At 39.1% G+C, this 19,885-nt stretch overlaps 2 protein-coding genes and 1 long non-coding RNA gene across 3 annotated transcripts in view; 2 read left to right on the forward strand and 1 right to left on the reverse strand.

The window, feature by feature from the left end:
* The window catches only part of LOC103154983 (alpha-(1,3)-fucosyltransferase 9-like), a 9,304-nt gene extending 5,238 nt beyond the window's left edge, over nucleotides 1–4,066 (forward strand). Inside the window, exons 2-3 of the mRNA XM_007576483.2 lie at nucleotides 1,522–1,698; nucleotides 1,894–4,066. Coding sequence (XP_007576545.1) covers nucleotides 1,686–1,698; nucleotides 1,894–2,981 — 1,101 coding nt within the window. The 5' untranslated portion in view covers nucleotides 1,522–1,685 and the 3' untranslated portion in view covers nucleotides 2,982–4,066. The remainder of the gene's footprint in view (nucleotides 1–1,521; nucleotides 1,699–1,893) is intronic.
* Nucleotides 1–19,885, reverse strand: part of LOC107833500 (uncharacterized) — a 23,166-nt gene that overhangs the window by 2,168 nt on the left and 1,113 nt on the right. The window contains exon 2 of the long non-coding RNA XR_001659247.1: nucleotides 2,838–2,921. This is a non-coding gene — a long non-coding RNA (uncharacterized LOC107833500). The remainder of the gene's footprint in view (nucleotides 1–2,837; nucleotides 2,922–19,885) is intronic.
* LOC103155014 (four and a half LIM domains protein 2-like) lies at nucleotides 8,999–15,402 on the forward strand. Its single transcript, XM_016663003.1, has 8 exons — nucleotides 8,999–10,381; nucleotides 10,479–10,618; nucleotides 10,699–10,840; nucleotides 10,933–11,114; nucleotides 11,246–11,420; nucleotides 13,531–13,700; nucleotides 13,817–14,003; nucleotides 14,767–15,402. Exons 4-8 carry the CDS (start codon nucleotides 10,953–10,955, stop codon nucleotides 14,916–14,918), a joined length of 846 nt encoding a protein of 281 aa, XP_016518489.1. The 5' UTR covers nucleotides 8,999–10,381; nucleotides 10,479–10,618; nucleotides 10,699–10,840; nucleotides 10,933–10,952; the 3' UTR covers nucleotides 14,919–15,402.

The raw sequence follows: 19,885 nt of genomic DNA on the forward strand, positions 1-19,885 counted from the left end.
GAATAGTTGTAACATTTTAATCAATGAGCCATGAAGTCTAAATTAGATTAAGACAATATGCAACTACCAAGTAACTAGGAATAAAAAATAAGAGAGCTATGCAAATGGGACAAATCACCAATTACCCTAAACATACAGCCAAAGGGCTTGAAAGAAAGAAAGTCAATGTTTTAGAAAATGTGTATGACAGCGAGGAGACCTACCAACCTGGCTCTGTTATGCCAGTTCTGTTAGGAGGAATATGCTCCAAATCCAGCAAACAATTGTGAGAAGCTACAGGAAGGAAATCCAAAACATTTGCTCCAAGTCTTACAACTCAAAGACATTGCTAACAAATACAAAGGAAATGTCTTCAAAATCTCTGATTTTGAAGACAAAATCAGAATGTCTTCAAAATCTCTGATTTTGAAGACATTAATTAACAAAAGCTCTGATATCTCATTGTTGTGGCATTTAGTAAATAGAAATAAGTTATGTATTTCCATCTAACTTAAAGCAAGAGACGTTTGGTCTTATCTTACTTTAGACAGTGAGGGAAAAAAGTCATATGTGTCTTTGTTAGGTGTATGTAAACTTCTGGTTTCAACTGTTGTTGAGAGACAAATAGAAGCTTTCAGCATCAAAAATATGATCTGAAAACTAAGTTTAAGTGTTAGTGTCAAAGTAAAAGCCTTAGTAGGTTTATAAATATAAGAAATGGAGAAGAAGACAGGATTTTTTTAAAACCTAGTCTGATTACAATAGCCAAGCGATTAACTCAGAAATATTTCAATGAACTTTTAAAACCTTAATGTGTTTGTCAGTTAATGATCAGTAAAAAAAAAAATAATAATAATAATAATAATAATACTCTCATTTTGTCGGGATGACGGCATTTGCTAAAGTGCAAGTGCAGGCCTGCATGCTCAGGGTTGCATAGCTCTTTGTACACAAAACATCGTTACGTGCCTGTTTTCATGGTGCAGAAACCACTTGTGTAAATCAAAACATCCCACAGAACATGAGAACGGCTAGAAAGCAATCTTGTCCAAACTTGATACTGAGGAACTGAAGCGATAATATTTAAATCAGGCACAGAGGGGAAAAAATATATATATATATATTGTTGATATTCATGATGTCAGCTTTGCAGAGTATAGAAGTCAGATTATACGGTGTTTAACACCGTCATGAACAATTATATGTTGTGAGAGCCATATCGTCAGATTGAGGGGAGCAGACTCTGACTGCTTCACACTCACTGGCATGACATCACTGGAAAAAAAAAAAAAAAAGATGAGACCTTGAGGTTTCTAAACTGTGCACTGATCTAAATATTGCATCGTATCTGAGATTGTATGTCAAATTATGACCTTGAGGTATGTTGACTCAAATGCATCATAAAAGGGCAGAAAAGGGATATATTTACACTAATGATGAGTGTAAGTAAACGTCAAACCAGAGCTGTATCTCTGTATCCATATTAAATAAAATGTGCTTAATCTGTTATTTCTTGTTCTCTGTTTCCATGCTCACCTGAAGGTGGCATCGTTAAGAAGACCTGCAGATTTAAGATCAATGAAACCTCTACAGACCATCAAGGACACATTTTCAAATTACGCTAAAACCACCGGAGGGTCTCTGAGTGCTGGCCGACAGATTTGTTTGAATAACACCGATTCATAGGAGTTTGTTTGGATCTAACCATGGAGCCAACAGGTCTGTAAGCAAAGTGTTTAAAGAAGCTTTTCTTTTCTGAATTTATGTGAAAATGGGGTACATGTGCAGCTGGTTTTTTTAGTTATGTTAAAAATAAATTATTTTCTGTAAGAACCTGCAGTAATCAGGAATAAATTGAGGAATATTGACAATTAATAATTTTCATGTTTTTTCTTGTTTTGGTGCCCTTCTTAGGACAGAGCAAACCATCTGGATCTTTGCACAAATTCCTCAGAATGGTTCTCTTCTGTGTTTTTATTCTTGGATGTTTTGTGACTGCCTTTTTGATGTACTATAAGCCATCCACCACCTGGTTAAACCATCTACTAGAGTCATCAGATTCCGCAAAGAGCATCCAGCATGTTTATACCGCAACCAGTGAAAAAAACATGACTATAGTTCTTGTCTGGCTGTGGCCCTTTGGAACAAAATATGATACGAACGTCTGCAGCTCCATCTTCAACATCGAGGGCTGCTTTGTTACAGCAGACAGAAACTTCTACAACAAATCGGACGGAGTCGTCATCCATCACAGAAACATTGCTGGGGACCTGTCCAACTTGCCGAAATCACAGCGTCCCCCGTTCCAGAAATGGATCTGGATGAACATGGAGTCACCGTCGCATTCATCCCAGCTTTCCGGGATTAATAACTTGTTCAATCTGACTCTCAATTACCGTCGAGATTCCGACATCCATGTGCCTTATGGGTCTATTGTAGCAGCAGATACTGTGGAGGACTTTGTACCACCAAGCAAAAACAAACTGGTCTGCTGGATCGTCAGCAACTGGAGTCCCAATCATGCAAGATCAAAATATTACAATGAGTTGAGAAACCATGTGAAAATTCAAGCGTATGGACGTGCTTTTAACAACTACCTCTCTGACAAAGACTACACCCCTACTATGTCTAGTTGTAAGTTTTATTTGTCCTTTGAGAACTCAACCCACAAGGACTACATCACTGAAAAACTCTACATCCCCCTCTCTATGGGCACAGTGCCGGTGGTTCTTGGCACGACCAGAGAAAACTACGAGAACTTTGTTCCAAGAGACGCTTTTATCCACGTGGATGATTTTAAGTCACCCAAAGAGCTGGCTGACTACCTGCTTCTTCTGGACAAGAACCAAGAAATGTACCTTGGGTACTTTAAATGGAGACAGCACTTCAAAGTAAAGAGAGCCCATTTCTGGGCAGAGCACACATGCAAGGCCTGTGATTACCTGAGACGGAAGAACGAATACAGGGCATTTAATAACCTTAACAAGTGGTACTGGGGCTGATGGACTGTGCAGCACTCATCACCTCTTCATAATGTTGTACTCAGAGAAAAGTCAAACTGATAATTTAATGGAATATTTACATGAAGAGTGCGAGTAAGCAAACATGAAAAAGAATGTAAAGTTAAACGTGAAAGCAGTTTCTTATTTTTGGGAACAATGTTTGTACTTTATTTAAATGTTATTCTTACATGCTTTTATGTCAGATTTACACGTCTAATGCAGGATATGTCTTTGTGTGAAGAAATATTGAAGCCACTTTCATAATTGTGCACATGGGTGTTATAAGCAGAGCTGGATTGTTAACTGATCAATCAATCAATGATCAGTGAATGGGATTTGCTTTGCATAGTCTCTAGATAGTCTCATTATTTGCTCAAATTTGTTTCCTCATATGTGAAAGATGTTACTTTTTGTAATATTTGCCTCGATTGAAAGTGGAGATCCCAGCGGTGAGTGGAAGTTGCTCTTAATGCAATATCGTTGTTTGGTTAGAAGAATCACTTCTTTACTTTACTTCTTTACTTTGCACTTCTTTTCTGCAAGGGTCTGGTCCTTATCCAGTGTGATGAAGTTACGACTGGATTTCTGAAGAAATAAATTGTGCTGTATATATTTTTAATATTCAAATCTTATTGTAAGAGTGTGGAAAGCAAATGGAGCTGGGATGTAACTTTGTTGATGATGCTTTATGCAATTAAGAGGTTTTAGGTAAAAACTGAGAGACACTTAAGCAGGACAACAGATTACAAGCAATGCTAGTAGCGCCAGAGCATGAGGTAGTTTTATATTAAATTTGTAGCAGATGGCAGTCTGCTTTCATTGCCTTATTGAGGAAGTTTTGCCAAAATGAGCCACAGATTTTGGCTGGTCCAACATAAACTTTTTTACAGTTTTTACTGTATAAAAGCAAAGTGTCATCAGTGTATTTGGAAATTCCAGGGGAAATACCTTTTTTCTACGTTTTATGGGTTTTGTGTTTTTGCTAGATGTGCTCTAACTGTGGATGCGTGTGTGAATGGAAAAATGAAGTGAATAAAGGTACGGGTAAATGAGCAAACTTGAATAAATGAAGAGTCTGGTCTTTTTACAGCAAACGTTTGCGTGGAAAACTGAGTTGAAACCAGATTTTTACATACACAAGACAATTCAGTTCAAGTGAATTTATGTAGTGCAGAAACACAACAAATGTCTACAGCCTTAACCAAACTTATTTTGTTTGTATACAGAAACATGAAGCCAACTGTATCGAATGATATTGTAATAATTAGAGTTGTTTGTCAAGGACGAAGCTGAAGAAGCGAGAAGGACAGTGAAAAGGTAAATGGTAAATTACTTGACAATAGACAGGAACCAGGTGCAGCAGTGAGAGGAGGCAGAACAGGTAGACTGAGAGAAGAAGACTAAACAATCTCCCATGCGTCATCTGAAGCGTTGACATCGGCTCTCGTTGACATAGTCGCCATCTTGTTCCCTCACAGACACCAAGACCGGGTTGAACTATTTCACACAGAGCAGGCCTAAAGCCTTGATACTGCAAGTATTTTAGATTAATAATAGGAAATGTCGTGAAGCTGAACTCTAAGGTCCCAAAGGGTAGCAAAACGTACACACAAAAATAAGAATATATCAAGACATTACGTTGTTTATGCTAAGTAACATAAAAAATCTCTTCAAAATACTTTTTTGTGCAACCATCTCCTAACACTACTTTACAGGACCTAACACTGTAAGTAGCACCTCATAATTAAAAAGTCTGTTGCAAGTTCTGGGAGCATAGCTAGCAGAACTAGAAAGTCTTAGATGCTGTGGTTACTCCATTCATTGTGTGCACTCGACCAACACAAGAATGTCTTCAGTTTGAAAGGGTTGTGAATACTTCTGCATGGAGTCATCTTTCCAAGAAATTGATTTTAGTTTTTTCGTCAGAACTTCTTTCTTCCTGCCACTCTGCGCAATGTGAGACATGATGCATTCAGACCGGATAGACCGGTAGACTCGGTTTGATTGGGGACTCAAATTGCAACATTTGAAAACAACAGTTTTCAGAACTGTAGTTTAAATTCAAACTGCACTGTGTCAAACGACTAAAACTAACTGGAAAACCTGTCGTCGTTCCCCATCCCCCACCACCGTCGCCTGTGGGGGCGCTGCACCAAGATCTACTGAAGAAATAGACACAAAACCTCTTAAGAAGACCAGCGCAACTTCCTTCTTCACAAAAAGTAAATAAAAACGGAGTGGTGTCAGATTTCACAGGTTGTAGGATTTCCTCATTGATATACATTACTGGTTCGGACATCGCCTGTTAGCCGCTAACGCTAGCGACGTTCCTGCAGGCGCCATTACTACACGGTGAGTCTGTCCACTAAACCAGGCTGTTCCAATGTGGGATGAGCAGAAATCTGTCACAAAATGATCGTAGTGCCTTTATTTCTTACCCAATTTCTATAAACATGGCCTAAATTAAGCCATGTTTAATTTAAGCTGAGAAAATTGCTGATGTTTGTATTCTCCCTTGATATAAATCTATAAGCAGTTTGGTTTCTATCATCTATCAAGATGCAAAAGAGAACTAAGAAAATTGCTCTTTTATATTGGTGAATAATTACATAATTCATACATTAATTAATTATATAATTAATTAATAGAAAAGAAAATATCACCTAAGACAAACCTAAGAATAACCAACATGAACTGATCTCACACAATGAACACAAAAGGGAATTTGTACACAAAGGCTAGCCTACACAAAACAAGGAGGCCAGGGGAAAAAAACAAAGACAAACAATAAACAATTAATTCAAACGAACAAATTAAAACTATAACACAAATGTGGAGCCAAAATCAGATTTGGTAAAATCAGGACTCAAAAGGTCACATGAACTTTTTCCTTTGCTCCAACGGTTCAGTCTTTATGCTCTGTTGCATTTGTTATTTGTTCCTGTTACCCTCACTAATTAGTGGTTTTCTTACGGTAAGCATCTATTCATTCCCATTTCCTTGAGTTCACTTTACATTGTGCGTGACACTGCATGTGAAAATGTTTTTTCTTTCACTATTGAACATAACCTTGAGCTCTAATGCTGTTTTTCTTCAATCTGATGTCAAAACGCATTAGTAAGGAACAAAGAACACGCCAACAGATTTAGCCAACACTTCTCAAGAGACTAATCAACAACTGAAGCTATGACTACAGGCTTTATGCAATGAGTCCACTGGGGGACAACTCTCACCAGGGAGAAAAGCTATTATATGTCTTACACTGCACCACAACTGTTTCAGAGACTAGTTTCATGCAAATTATACAAATCTGCTCAGCATGGTCATTGGACCTATTCTGTTATTAAGTTTTTTTCTCTATTTTGAGATTTTTTATGACAAAATGAGATCTTGTTCATAAAAACTTAAATTTAAAAGGATCACCTAGTGCTCAAGCATTATAATAAATGATCCAAGGAAGTTACATAAAAAGAAGTATCTGAATAAATTTTCATTATTTTAACTTTTCTTTGTGACAAATAAAATCTTTTTTTTTTGTTCTAGCTGAGCTACAACAGGAAAGCAATTTTAAAAAGGATGAGGCACTAACTCCACACTGAACTTAAATGTTCATCTAAAGCTGCGTTAAGCCAAATGTAAACATCAGCAGAATAAAAGAAAATAACATGTGAATCCAGCTGCCTGTAGTATTCAGGAAGCTGAATACTACAGTGGTTTTGTGTTGAGGACCCTGAAACTGGTGGGTTTTCTATGACATTCAAGTTCAACTTGTACAATTTATAGTTTATGTAGCGAAACAAATCCAAACTGATATAAACATTTTTCAAATGTCTAATTAGTATTAGTATTAATCATCAAAGTTCCTGAAAGGATCACAGGGCATTTTCTCATATTTCATTGGGCATAATTAATCATCTCAACTTAATTAACCCGACGTGGACACAGCTTTTGGCAACCATCCCAAGATGCTGTGAAAACAAAAACACAGATTACATATATTCACAGCTGTAGTCATTATTTGTAATGAACACTGACTGCATAAAATACAGACAAAATGTCAATATGTCTGCTTGTATTTTATGTAAACATACAGAATTTCTGATACTTTAGGGGTTGAATGTGTAATTGTAATCTTTATGCATTTTACACTCCTTTCATCATGTGTTTCATTAAACTTCAACCGAAAACATTCACCTCTACCAAAGCCTACAGTTTTGAACACTTAAAATTAATCTTTTGTATCACAGGTGAGTTAAAATTGAGCATTTGGTTTCTGTACATTAATTTAGTTCCTGTGTTGTGTCCTTGATAGCTCCCAGCTGTGTCTCATGCTCCTTGATTAGCCCTTGTGTATTTAATCCCACCTGTGTTCCCAGGTCCTTGTCGGATCCTTGTCTATACTGTCTCGTCATGTTGTGTTGTTGACTACCGGTGCTGCCAGAGTTTGAGTTTATGCTCACCTGTGCTGCCTGGACTTCTCTGTGCTCTTCTTTTGCTCATCATTAAACTACAACTGTTCTCCAACGCCTGGGTCCGCCGTGCATATCTCGTCACCAAAACCCACAAAACATGACACGTTATTCAAAACTCCGTGGATACAAGTCACCGATCTTGACATCCATTCAGAATCACACCCTCCCTTTTGCTGAGGACTGCCGGGGAATTGGGATGAGTTAGTGAAGGCACTCACAAGGCCTTGCTGAAGGGATTTATGGTTTTGTGAGACTGCAGACTGAAATGATTGTACATCCTTGCCTCCTACAGCCCCCTCTGTGACTATCCTGTTCAGCTGAAAATACTGTGTTGAAAGCAAGCCCTCCACATGGCAGCAGAGCACAGAGGCCTTCAGAAGGACAGGTTTGTGTGACTCCTCTCATTAACTACTAAAGCTGCCCCTCATTCCAGCCTGATGGGAGCCACTTATGTTATCATCACCATGCCAACCAGCTGTCAGCTTTGGTGCAGCAAAGCTTTTGCACTTCACACAGATGCGTCTGTGTCATGCTGATCTCTCGCCCCGCCGCAAAGGAGTCGCCACCACAGTCAACGCTTTTCTTCTCTGGGACGGCCTGATTTAGGCAAAAAGGAGCAGCTGACACCTTATTGTAAAGCTTGAATAAATTAAGAGGACATCCGAGTCCAGGTCAAATAAAGGGCTATTTACTGGACTTAGACAGTCTGCATACAAAATCTGTTGGCAGCTGCCCACTGGTCGAGTTCCGGCGATTGACAGACAAAAAGGAACATGCAAAATCAGCAACCCCCTTTTTGCTCAGTAGGGTTGGCACCACCAGCTGTGCAGGTTAATATTACAAGAGGCTGATTGTTGTGCGGAGGAAAATCACAAACAAGAGCCACCATAAAACTTAGTGTGTAAAAGTTACCACATGATAATCTGCGGGTTGTTGACATGCCATGTATTTTATGTGATTTTAACTTGCAAATCCATGATGATTTTTATTTGATGGGGAAATATAGGACCCCTCCCGACCCCACTGAGGGACAAGGGTGTTCAGAAAATGGATGGATGGATGGGGAAATATAGGTCACTCCCTCTTTGCTTCGATGTCACATGACGACAGATGTGCAACAGCAAAAGATTAGGAGGCACAATGTTGCAGTTGTCATGTAGTCGCTTCAGGGTTCACTTAACGTCTGCACGGCTTTTGTGCTCATCAATCACTCATCGAGACACCAGAGGAAGAGAGGATTTCATACGTTGATAATTTAATCTGAATCATCGTGTAGCTCTGCATAATCCAGAGAATCTGTCCACTTCGGGGGAAAAAAAAAAAAAAAAAAAAAAGACTTCTCGAGTAAGGAATGACTTCAGGTCAGATACAGTTATTGTGCTGAGAGTCTTACGTAACGTGTTTGATGTGGGTCAAAAATAACTTAGCCCTGCGCCTTGGAGGTTGGAAGATGCAACCCACATACAGTGCAGAACCGTGTTCCAGTACCACAGGCTGAGCCAAGAAAAGGGTTTCAGTCGTTACCAGTGCATAAGTCCAGATACTTCTCTTTACGAGGGGTTGTTATGAGGTAAATGTCAAATGAAGACACAAGGGAACAGAGTTCATCCTCAAAGAATTTCATTCCTCGCTGCCTCATCTTTCTCTTTGACCTCCCCGTTTGCATCTGTGAGGGATTAGACTTGTGGTTTTCCCAGGCTATTTTAGACTCCACACCCCCACACCCCCCATATTGTCGTTGGAAAACTGATACAGATGCATGTATCGGGTCTCGACAGAAATTAGTTGTTCATCATCTTTGACGTGGATTTTTTTTATTTATTATTGTATTATGCAGCACATCAACACATTGTGTGGCAGATAACTATGAAGTGGAAGAAGAAGTGCATCTGGTTTAAAAGTCTTACAAATAAAAATCTTTTCTAACAGAACTATGCCCTTTGACCTAATCTACACCAGAGTAGCTCTGGCTGTGTGTTCAGGGTCACTGTCATGAAAGAAAGTAAAGCTCCTCACCAGTCTGAAATCTGCCGTGTCTAATAGGTTTTCTTCCAGAATCATCTTGTAATTAACCCCCATTTGTCTTCCATGTCTCTGTCCATGAAAACCGCACCAATGTTTCACCAAAGGGAGATGTGCTCAGGTTAATGAGCAATGTCTTCTGTCACACATAAAGTTTTGCATGTTGGTCAAAAAGTTATATGACGGAAGCACCTTTGTCCAAATGTCTGCTGCCTCATCTCTTAGCATGAGTTTTTAGAGCTTTCAGTGTTCAATGCTTTCAATGTTTTTGCTCCACCACTCTTACAAAAAAGACAGATAGTTGTGGAGTCAATTGATTCCCAAACATAAGCTGTGGATCTCTGCAGCTCCTCCAGAGTCACCATTGACTTCTTGACTTCTCTGATGAAGGCGCTCCATCTGCTGAAGTGGTCGACCATGTCTTGGCAGCTGTTCAGAGCACAGTTGTGCTCAACGAACTGGGAAAAAGTTGAAGAGGGATGAGTGCCTTTACAAGGTGCTGTAAATGTTGACATTTGTTGTCTCCTACATGATGATGACTTTTATCCTTGGAGCTTGGCTTAGCTTATTAAACCAAACACGATCTGCAACCAAAGAAGCACTATGATTAGCAAGATAGTCCACATTTAAACTGCCTGTTCTACTCCTCCTTGTCTTTATTTTACCGTGGATGGATTAAGCGCACACTAAGCCGGAGCTTTCCCTTTGTGAAGTGCTGCCAAGCAAACAGTAAGAGGCTCCTGGCTCTCAGGTTCAGTACCTGGCATCCACGAAGCTGCTGCTGGCACCTACCTTTCATCAGCCATCTGTAATCGCCTGTGCCCCCGACAACTTCCACAAGTGTGTCCTTGCATGTCGCAGCGTCCAAATGGCCAGCTGTCTCTGCTTTTGGACCTCTGTATGACAGTAATTGATCACTTTATCATTCGTATAGCTTGACATTTTTCCCCAAGAGTACGTTTTTGTATCCAGAATGAAATTTCTGCTTGCATTTTTTTTTTAGCTTCACGGTGGGTAAATCGGCGACAATGAGGCCAAATCAAAGGCTTTCATAATGTGTTCTCGATGAGCTCCCTTAAAAGGTGAAGGAGGATTCAGCGCAGTATGCACATTCTCTCTAGAGATTACCACTAATATGAGCAGGTCTGTATTTATAGAAGAGCCCCACACTAGACACCCCATAATCCTCCCTGACCCCTGTTTCAATCCCTGCCTCATCCCAGTGTTTGGACGAGTTGACCATCGCTGTGCCTGACTTCAGCCTCACTCTCGCCTCACATCAGCCGAGGTAGACGCTTTAGAGGACAGCTCTGCTCTTTGGGGAAGAAGAGGGAACATTTTCTCTGCATATTCTACTTGATTAAAAGTGAGAAGTCCAGGGACTACCACACTTCTCGAATAATATTTCTTGTTTGTCCTCGTTGTCTTTTCATCCTGCTGCTCTGTTTGACCCACAGATAAAGAAAAGCGAAACAAAATGTCCTCCGTTGAGCGGTTTGACTGTCATTACTGCAAAGACTCTTTGTTGGGGAAGAAGTACATCATGAAAGAGGACACACAGTATTGCACAAAGTGCTACGAGAACCTATTTGCTAACTGCTGTGAAGTGTGCTCTTTACCTATTGGCTGCAACTTCAGGGTAAGTATGAAACAATGACGCCCTGGGGGAAAAAAATATATGTCATCCTCAGACTCCAGCTGCTGCAGAAATGTTCCCTGAATGAGTAGCAGCTGAATGATCTGAAGCTAATGTGGATTCAACATTTGTAGGACCTGTCCTATAAGGATCACCACTGGCATGAGCAGTGCTTCAAGTGTGCAAAGTGCAGCCGCTCACTGGTGGAGAAGGCCTTTGCAGCCAAGGAGGATTTACTGCTCTGCACTGAATGCTATGCACACGATTACTCATCCAAATGCAACACCTGCAAGAAGACCGTCATGCCAGGTACTGGCAGCCATGAACACAGCTCCACGAGATTAAGAATGAGGCTTATTGTGTTTAATAATATATTACACTTAGGGTAATATGTTGGGCAAAACTTTTATGTCATTAGTGAAACTGAGAGCTTCTTTATTGATCTTAGCAACACTCAACAGTTGCAAGCGAAACCATCCAAACACAAGGTCTATTAATAGCCATTCTGCAGTTGTTCCCACATCTACAGTTTCCAAAGCACTGAGTGAGCTTTTAATCTCTGGTTTTAATAAGCCCATATCAGGTTTATACAGGGATTTGTCAAATGTGTCTGGAGCTGAAATCTTTCAATGGCCAAACAAAACTTATCTTTCTCACCTTTCAGTTTGAGCCAGTTTTGCTCTTTTGTTTATAAGGCTTCCTTCCCTTAAGTCTTGCATATTCCTTTAGGAGTTGTCATTTTCAGGCAAATGGAGCTCCAAAAAGTTTTCTAAGGTACTGATGGGGGTGGAGGGGGCACTGATAGTTTAGGGCAAGGGTCTGCGTTCTGCAGGCCTGAAGTCATAAATGGCTCTTTGGACCTTGCAGAATAATTTTTGTTAAAATGATGAACATCTAATGCTTTCAAATATAAACCACATTTTCTCAGTTATCCTTATTTTCTTGGAATAACTGCATTGAATGCCCATAATTCATTGTCTTTAAGTAGGAAACAGTTTATTTTAAATGATTTTCCACAAAATAAATCCAAGAAGAAAATTTATTCTTCCTCTTTTTTGCATAAGTTTTCTTTATTTTAATATCCAAAAATAGAACCAAAAGGATGGATGTTTTAAAATGACATCAAGTTTCCAACAGTAGATGTTTATCAAAAATGATAAAATGCCTTCCTTCAAAACATTGTGTGATATTTGCTGCTCCGAACTAGTTTTATTCACCTGAAATAAGGGTAAAAATGGTTCTTTGATTTGCTCAAAGATGAAGACCCCTACAGTCTATGGTACAATTTAACAAAAACTGAAAGAAATATAACGTAAGACAGTACAATCAGAGTTTTTAATGACAGAGTATGGATAATTGGGAAACATCATGCCAAGTAAAGCATAAGTACAACACCTAGCAGCCTCATAGTTTTGCTAGAAACTGATTCTTCAGTAAAGTGATGGTTCTGATATCTGCTTGTTTTTGAAGAGAAGTTCTGGGAAGTAAATATCAGTCATAGTTTAGTTATCTGTAGTAGATGTAGACAGATACTCCTTCATGTGATTTCCTTGGAATTTCTTTTTTTATTTTTTATTTTTTCTGTGAAGCTGGAGCAAGTCAGAACAGCATTTATCTGAAATGGCAAGCACCAAAACAAATCCTAGTGTTTTCAGACTTGGAACTAGAAAACCGTCAATTCAGAAACTTTCAGCTTCCAAGACAAATTTGTACTCAAAAGTTGTTGTTTTTTCCAAGTGCACATAAAAAGGGAACATAGCAAATACAAGAATGTGCCCTAATGTGGAAAGTCTAACTACGAGTTAGAGCAGTTTGGTATTCGAGGCGGCCGCATTTAAAACATAATGACAGTTGCTATTATAAATTATTCATTAACACTTGTACATATTTAAACCTGAGCCGCGCTCATAGTACATGTAGGCATAACAAGTAAAAGATAAAAAAACAAGAACAAAGCAGTTTACAATCAGTGAGAAATGTTTTAGTTTTCCTAAAATGCTTTTATAGTTCTAAAAATATTTTTCAAGGACTTTTCATTGCAAAATCAACTTGCCTAATTAGAATAAAATTTGCTTTAAAATTGCTCTTAAAGCACTGAATCAGGATCTTCTGATTTGGTTGTTTGTCGACGTGCAACTTCCACAAATCACTTTTGCATGTAGAACCTAAAGATATTTCCTGATCAGAGCAATATTTAGTCCAGTATTTGCAATAATTCTCTACAACATTTTATATTATAAACTACTAACATCACCTTTATAAAGTTACCCAGTAATTATACCAGTTATGCAGATCCATCTATAATCTCTAACCTTAGATTGCACAGGCTCCACTGACCAACTAAAACTATTTTCGGCAGCATGTATTCTGTCATTGAGGTACCATATGCTGGCTTCGCTGCTCTCGTGTCGTTTGCCAGGTTCCCGAAAAATGGAGTACAAGGGGAACAGCTGGCATGAGACTTGCTTCCTGTGCCACCGCTGCCAACAGCCAATAGGAACCAAGTCTTTCATCCCCAAAGACTCTGGCTACTTTTGTGTGCCCTGCTTTGAAAAGCAGTTTGCATACCAGTGCTGTGCTTGTAAGAAGGTAAAAAACAAAACAAAAAAAAAACATAAGTGTGTAATTTTTATGTAATGACTACTCAGGTCAATCTGAGAAAGAATTACCATTTGCGCTCATATTTGTTGTATCGTGTACATCAGGCCATCACCACGGGTGGCGTGACCTATCAAGATAAGCCGTGGCATCGTGAGTGCTTCCTCTGCATCGGCTGCAGAAAGCAGCTTTCAGGGTATCGCTTCACTTCCAGGGAAAACTACCCCTACTGCCTGGACTGTTTCAGCAACCTGTATGCAAAGAAGTGTGTCGGTTGCACCAAACCCATTTCTAGTGAGTCGTTCTCTGTATGTTTTGCATAACTTTGCTGTCATAAGGGTCGTAATAACGTGGGATCATGAGGTATGCATTTAAACGGCTGGAGAGACAACAAAAAGGAAAAACTTTCAAAAGTAGGAACAGATTAAAGGATTTTTAATTATTGCAGATGCTTCCCATTCAACACATAGTAAAAATGAAACATAGTGATTATGATACACAATATTACACAAATCTACAAATACTGACTGTGCGTCAGCAGGTTGACAGACACTTTAGAAAATTCAAACTTGGGCTATGGCACGAGAGACCGATATCAATGCTGTTGTGTCCTAGCCAGTTTCCTTTAAACATCAGGCAGCCATCTTGCATCGAATGGTTGATAGTGTTCCAGCAGCACAATGATCACAAACACACATGAAAGCTGATTTTTACAATGAAGAAATGAATGGTCTAAAAGCCCCAACCTCAGCCTGAAAATTTGTGAACTTTGATTAAAGAGCAGATCCATGCAAGGGAACAAACCAGTGCAGTTACATCCCACCATTTTTCATAAGAAGAATGGTCTTCTTATGAAAGACCATTCATAAGGTTGTTAATGACCTCATCCTTAACAACTGATGAGGTCAGTTGTTAATGAATAACAAGTGTAAGCTTTAGCTTTTCCGGACGAGTTAGATAACACTAGCAATAAAATTTAAAAGGGAAAAAAAAAGTGTGTGCATTCAATTTGGAGTTTCTTTAGCAAACGTACATGTCACCTGTTTATCTTTTTCAGGTTTGGCAGGTGCCAAATACATCTCATTTGAGGAGCGCCAGTGGCACAGCGAGTGCTTTACCTGCATGCAGTGCTCTGTGTCTCTGGTGGGACGCGGCTTCCTCACCCAGCGGGACGACATTTTGTGCACCGACTGCGGCAGGGAGAAATGACCTGTGCATGACAAGTTCACCCACGATGCAACATCTTATGCTCTCTTTTGTTAATACGCTGGGCACGTTAATCGGTACTAGATTGGATGATGCTGTTCCCTCATAACGTGATCAACATTTTCTCATTTTGCTTTAATGTAGTGTTCTTTTGTGAAAGTCTTCATAATGGCATTCATATCAATGCTACTGTGACATTTGGTGCTTCTGTAAACTTCTCAGTTTCCTGTAAACATGTACAGCCGTGGTGCTTTATGCAAAGATGCTTATTCATTTTGACAAGAGTGAAATAATGTTTGTTTTTAGACTGTAGATCAAAAATATGTGAGAAAAAACTGAATTACTTGGTGCTAAAAAAAAAGAAAACAGTATCTGCTGCCTTGCATGACACTTGCACATCAATGCATGCAAATATATTCACAAAATAACATGAATTTTGTCAAAATATAAGACGTTGCTGCAATAAAGTATTCTAATATCTGTTGTTTCTCATTTCAAGAGGAGATTATCAATTTGATTTAGATGCACACATGTACTGAATGGACAGGCATTGTTAATTAGCAATGCTAAAGTGTTCAGTATTTGATAATGCCACACACATATTCAATGAAACTAAAAAATTACAGTACGTCTAATGAAATAAAACTACTAAAGTTTGGTACAAGTCAAGAAAATTCAAACATTCAAAATGTATATTTACAGATTTTAAAAAAGCACAAATAGATACCTGAGTTTATGCCAAAGCTACTGCGAATAATGCCAGTAAAAACTCAGCAGCACATCTGAGGACAGTCCCACATTTCAACCATCTGCTCGTCCCGAGAGACCGACGCACGTCTGCCCTCGGTTTGATCTCCTCTGTGCTTCTTTATGCTCTGGAAAAGCTCTGTGTTTATGCGTTGGTTGAATAAAAGTCGTTCCTTGATCTCAATGACTCTTTTAAAGCAGATGGGATTTCTTTTAGGTTCAGGATCATGATTCAGATCACAGGTGGGAGTAGAGAGAAATGTGTCTTTCCTAGATCCCACAGTCTGAGCTGCTGTAGGTGTTGCCACAATTAACAGGTACAGATTGGGTGAGAAGTTTGCTGGCATGACTGTCACATTACTGCTGGACTTTTAATGATTTATTTGAGTTGATCTTGTTTTTTAATCATCTTTAAAATCACAATATGTCACAATATGTGCAGGCTTCTCATGCTGATAAATATCTCAGGAAGTTGCATAGCAACCAGTGAGTAATGTTTCCATTATATTTCTGGCATAATTCTGGCTCAATATTTCACCAAGGGTTTCTTCTCTGAAATGGCAGAGAAATTTAAAATGTTTGGTCCTGATTGTCCAGAAAATGTAAATCTACCTTTTAAGGGCAATCCAGAAATGTAATGCTGACATGTATTATCTCTTCCAAAACCAGCTTTAATATGTGCTAGGGATTATCTTCCTGTCTGAACATCAGACTGTGTCAAAGTTGCAAATGTGAAGCTGTTAATTCAAAGGTTCTCTCCTCCTAAAACCAAACGAAGTTGTATCAACCACCTGTCCTCAAAAATCCTTTAAAATAAACTCTTAAAAGTCATTAACCTGTACAATATTCATGCCAAATATTATGTAAACGTCTGAACTGTTTGACTCCTTTGCAAAACCAGAGGACGTTAAGAGCTTCCATACCTAAATCACACGAGGCAGCGAGTTGTTACCTAGCGCTTTTTATGTGGGTCAGAGCTTTCCACCTTGTCAAACAGTCTGATTCAATCATTTCACAGCACTCAAAACCCAAACATACATCCTGCCTGGGGATATTTGCTTCTAGAGAAAATCCTTCCCTTATCCTCATCCCTCAGGCATGCTTGCGATAAAGACATGGAAATGCCTGCGTCCTCCCCTGCAGTGGCCGAGGGAAGTGCTGGCAGCCGGAAACGTGTTTCCCTCACATGCTGAACGTCTGCAGCGTGTTGGAACAGCAGCGCAAACAGACTTCAGGTCTCAGTGGAGATCTTCTGAACCAGGTGAACCAACCAGCCAAATCAGCTCCCAGCACAAACAAACAGCAGAATATTCATACGCAACAAGTTACTTGCTTAATTGATTTGTAATTTATTTCATTTTTTAAGAATATTTTTACTTATCTAATTGGATTTATATATATATATATATATATATATATATTTCAGAGATCATTGGATTCAGTATAGGTAAAGATGAGGCTTTACACACCAGATTTTTCACTTTTTTTTGTCAAGCTGGACTCATCCATTCATGTGCCTTCACTGTTTTCCAGCTGGATGATGAAACCGTCGCAGGACAGCAGATGGTGTCTGATATTTGCTGTTACTTCTTCTAACTCTCATATTAAGGGTTGGATTTGTAGTTCACATACCAACGGTATTTTTTTCTGTCATCTATCTGGCTGTAAGTTGATCATTTGTGTGACATTTACATAGTCGCAGGCTGCCTCGGTTATTTTTTCTGGCATATTGGTGCTTAGTTTTTCGCCGACAGGAACTGCAGAAGGCCATCTCTTGCCTGGCTGCATTTGTTAATTTTAACCAACGGGGTTTCTCACATGCCAGGAATCTATTCATAGAGTAAAATGGCTCCCAATCTCAGAATGTAATGAATAAATCTGAAAGAAATTAGCCTTCTGTAATAAGTTCCTAACAAAACATGAAGCTCCGATCAATGCTCATTATTGTTCTGTTCTGTGAAAGTGAGCTAGTTCCTCTGGGAAATTATCAAAACCTTAAGTTAAAGATGTAGCCATGAATCAGTAGAGAGTTTTTTTTTAATTATTATTATTCTCTTAAAATAAACAAACGACAGAGGTTTAAAAAAAAAAAAAACATCTCATTACTTGGCCTGTTAGGGAGCAATCTGGAGGAATAAATCAGGGATTGACATGCAGCAGAGAGGCTGATGGCGCCCTCCTGAGGCTTTATGTGGAAGTGATTTTTACTGCATCGCCTCTCCGAAGGCCACTGTGATCACTTACATTTTTGGATACCCTACGGAAGAGAATTAGGGCCACTGGAAAGAAAAAAAAATCTGACTTTAATCTCAGAATTCTGACTTTAATCTCAGAATTCTGATTTTAATCTCAGAATTCTGACTTTTTTCTCAGAATTCTGAACTGTTTTTTTTTTTTTTTTTTCAGTGGCCCCAATCCTCTTCCGTAATACCCAGACATACTTTTGGTTGTGTATTATTAAATTTTTGTTTGTTGTCATTTTGTTTTCTCGGGTTTATTTATGTGGGTGTAGAAGGTCCTGGGTTCAAATCCAGGTGTGGACTCTTTCTGCAGAGAGCTTTTATTCCCAGGTTGTCTCTCTGAGTCTTTCCACAGTCTAAAAACATGACTGGTAAGCCAGTTTAACATGTAAGTGTGTGTGCAAGCTTTCTGATGTGTGTGTGTTGCCTTGTGATGGACCAGCTGTTCCCGTGACACTGCGAAGATAAGTGGATATAAAGAAAATGGATGGAAGTTTAATTAAGCCTCATCTTCGTGTTGTTATATCTGACATCCATTGGCTCAGTTGTGAAAAGTCCAGCTTCTAATGTTTAATAATTTACCTTTATCACAGGAAAGAGAGAGATAGAGGTGATATTATGCATTTGGACTTCTGCAGATTTGACTGATCCCATGTGTGCATCTTGCAATTCCTAACTCCAACTGCAGAGGGCAGAAGTACTCAGTGCAACTATTTTTTGCATATCTAAACATTACCTTAAATGCCTCCCATCATATTGCTTAAATTGCACCATTTAAGGGCCTATTTTGGTTTTAACTTGAACAATTTTCCCATTATTTTCAGCAAAAATAGGTGTGCAGGCTTTCAGTGTTCGCATAGTGATTTCTTTATGACCCTACATGTCATTACATTATAATTGTTATTTCTGACTTGTCTTTCCATTTGCCATTGTTTTTTTCTTTTGTTTTTGTTTTTTTTTTTTTTTTAGTGCTTTATCCGCAGTTTCATCAGACATGGGAATGGCACCATCTACTTACTGCAATCTTTTGAGTGTGTTATTAAATGAAGTGAAACATGAGCCTGTCTTCAGCTGGCGAGATATCAGATGTGTCTGGATTATGTTACATCAACCTCGCAGGGACAAGAACAGACAGAGCAAAAATGTGAAAGTGGCCAGAGATGATGTTGCATTAGCTAATGTGGGGGATCCAGCTTCTGCGAGTCCTCCGTCACTGCAAGATGTCAGCAAAGCACAAGTCACAGTGTTTGCCTTGGCAGAAGAACAGAACAAACAAAGAGAGAGCCTGCTTCTGCAGGGCCGGTGACTGCAGGGATCCAGAGTGACGGCTCAGACAGGATCTTTCCCAAATAATCTTTAGCTTTCTAGAAGCGTCGTCAGGTGTTTTTCATGTGAAAAGGGACTATTAATGTCTCGACAGAATCAACTGGATTTTCATTAATTCGTTCATCCACTGACTTTCGTTCTGCACTGAATTGCATCATAATTAGGATCATGTTTGAGTCTGTGTCACAGTTCCTTGACTTTGAGCTTAGTTAGCCACATTGCTTTCCAGTTTCGTGGTTCTCTTGTATTTCTGTTCCATCTTAGAAAGTGTCAGATTTTAAAGGCTGTATGGGTGTTTTCGTAGGGCGCCATTAAAAAGGGTACCAGATTAAACAATTTCAAGTCAACTGTGCTGTCAATGAAGAGTTGGTTATTCTTTGTGTTGAGTAGATGCCACCTGCTTGCTACTGTTTTCTTGCAATTAATTATTGGAATAAGTATTTTCCCTTCAGTTCCACACACTTATGCTCCCTACCCGCACATCTTCACTTCCTGTGGTAATTAAGACTCACCTGTTGCCACACCAATCAATGTGCTTTGATATTTAATTCTCCAGTCTTCATTTGCTCTTCATTGATTTCTGGTGAGCTCCGGGGCTCCTGTCTGAATTGTGTTATTCTGTGAGTTTCTTGTTTTAAACTATCTACTTGTTTCCTC

This window comes from Poecilia formosa, unplaced genomic scaffold (assembly GCF_000485575.1).
Source record: "Poecilia formosa unplaced genomic scaffold, Poecilia_formosa-5.1.2 Scaffold8, whole genome shotgun sequence".
NCBI lineage: Eukaryota > Metazoa > Chordata > Actinopteri > Cyprinodontiformes > Poeciliidae > Poecilia > Poecilia formosa.